Source organism: Neopelma chrysocephalum, unplaced genomic scaffold (genome assembly GCF_003984885.1).
Source record: "Neopelma chrysocephalum unplaced genomic scaffold, ASM398488v2 Primary Assembly neopelma1_80026, whole genome shotgun sequence".
NCBI classification, from domain to species: Eukaryota; Metazoa; Chordata; class Aves; order Passeriformes; family Pipridae; genus Neopelma; species Neopelma chrysocephalum.
In genome coordinates, this window is record NW_020911471.1 from 1 (window position 1) to 379 (window position 379).

The 379-nt window shown below is 70.2% G+C and overlaps 1 protein-coding gene across 1 annotated transcript in view; it reads right to left on the minus strand.

The window, feature by feature from the left end:
• Window positions 1–14: 14 nt before the first annotated feature.
• LOC113979424 (upstream stimulatory factor 1-like) overlaps window positions 15–379 on the minus strand; it is a gene marked incomplete at its 3' end in the record, with an annotated part of 1,111 nt that continues 746 nt past the window's right edge. The window contains exon 2 of the mRNA XM_027706820.1: window positions 15–204. Within this exon, the coding sequence (XP_027562621.1) occupies window positions 15–204 (190 nt within the window). The remainder of the gene's footprint in view (window positions 205–379) is intronic.

A 379-nucleotide genomic window follows, 5' to 3' on the forward strand; every position in this document is an offset into this window, starting at 1 on the left:
CCCCCCGGGCTCACCTGTGGGCGTGGGCTGCCCCAGGAGCCCCTCGGAGCTCTGGGTGGTGACGACGGCGGTGGCAGCGGTGGCAGCGGTGCCCCCTGAGCCCCCGTCGGCCACGCCCGCGGGGAAATAGGTGTAGTGGGTCTCGGTGGGCGTGGCCTCCGTCTCCACCCCCTCCTCGCTCGTGAACGCGCCCTGGATCACGGCCTGGGACAGGTGAGGGACAGGTGAGATGGGGACAGGGGGACAGGGGAGGGACAGGGGAGGGACAGGGGGACAGGTGAGATGGGTGAGGGACAGGTGAGACAGAAGAGGGACAGGAGACAGGTGAGAGGGAGAGGGACACGGGGACAGGTGAGAGGGGGAGAGTCAGGGGGACAGG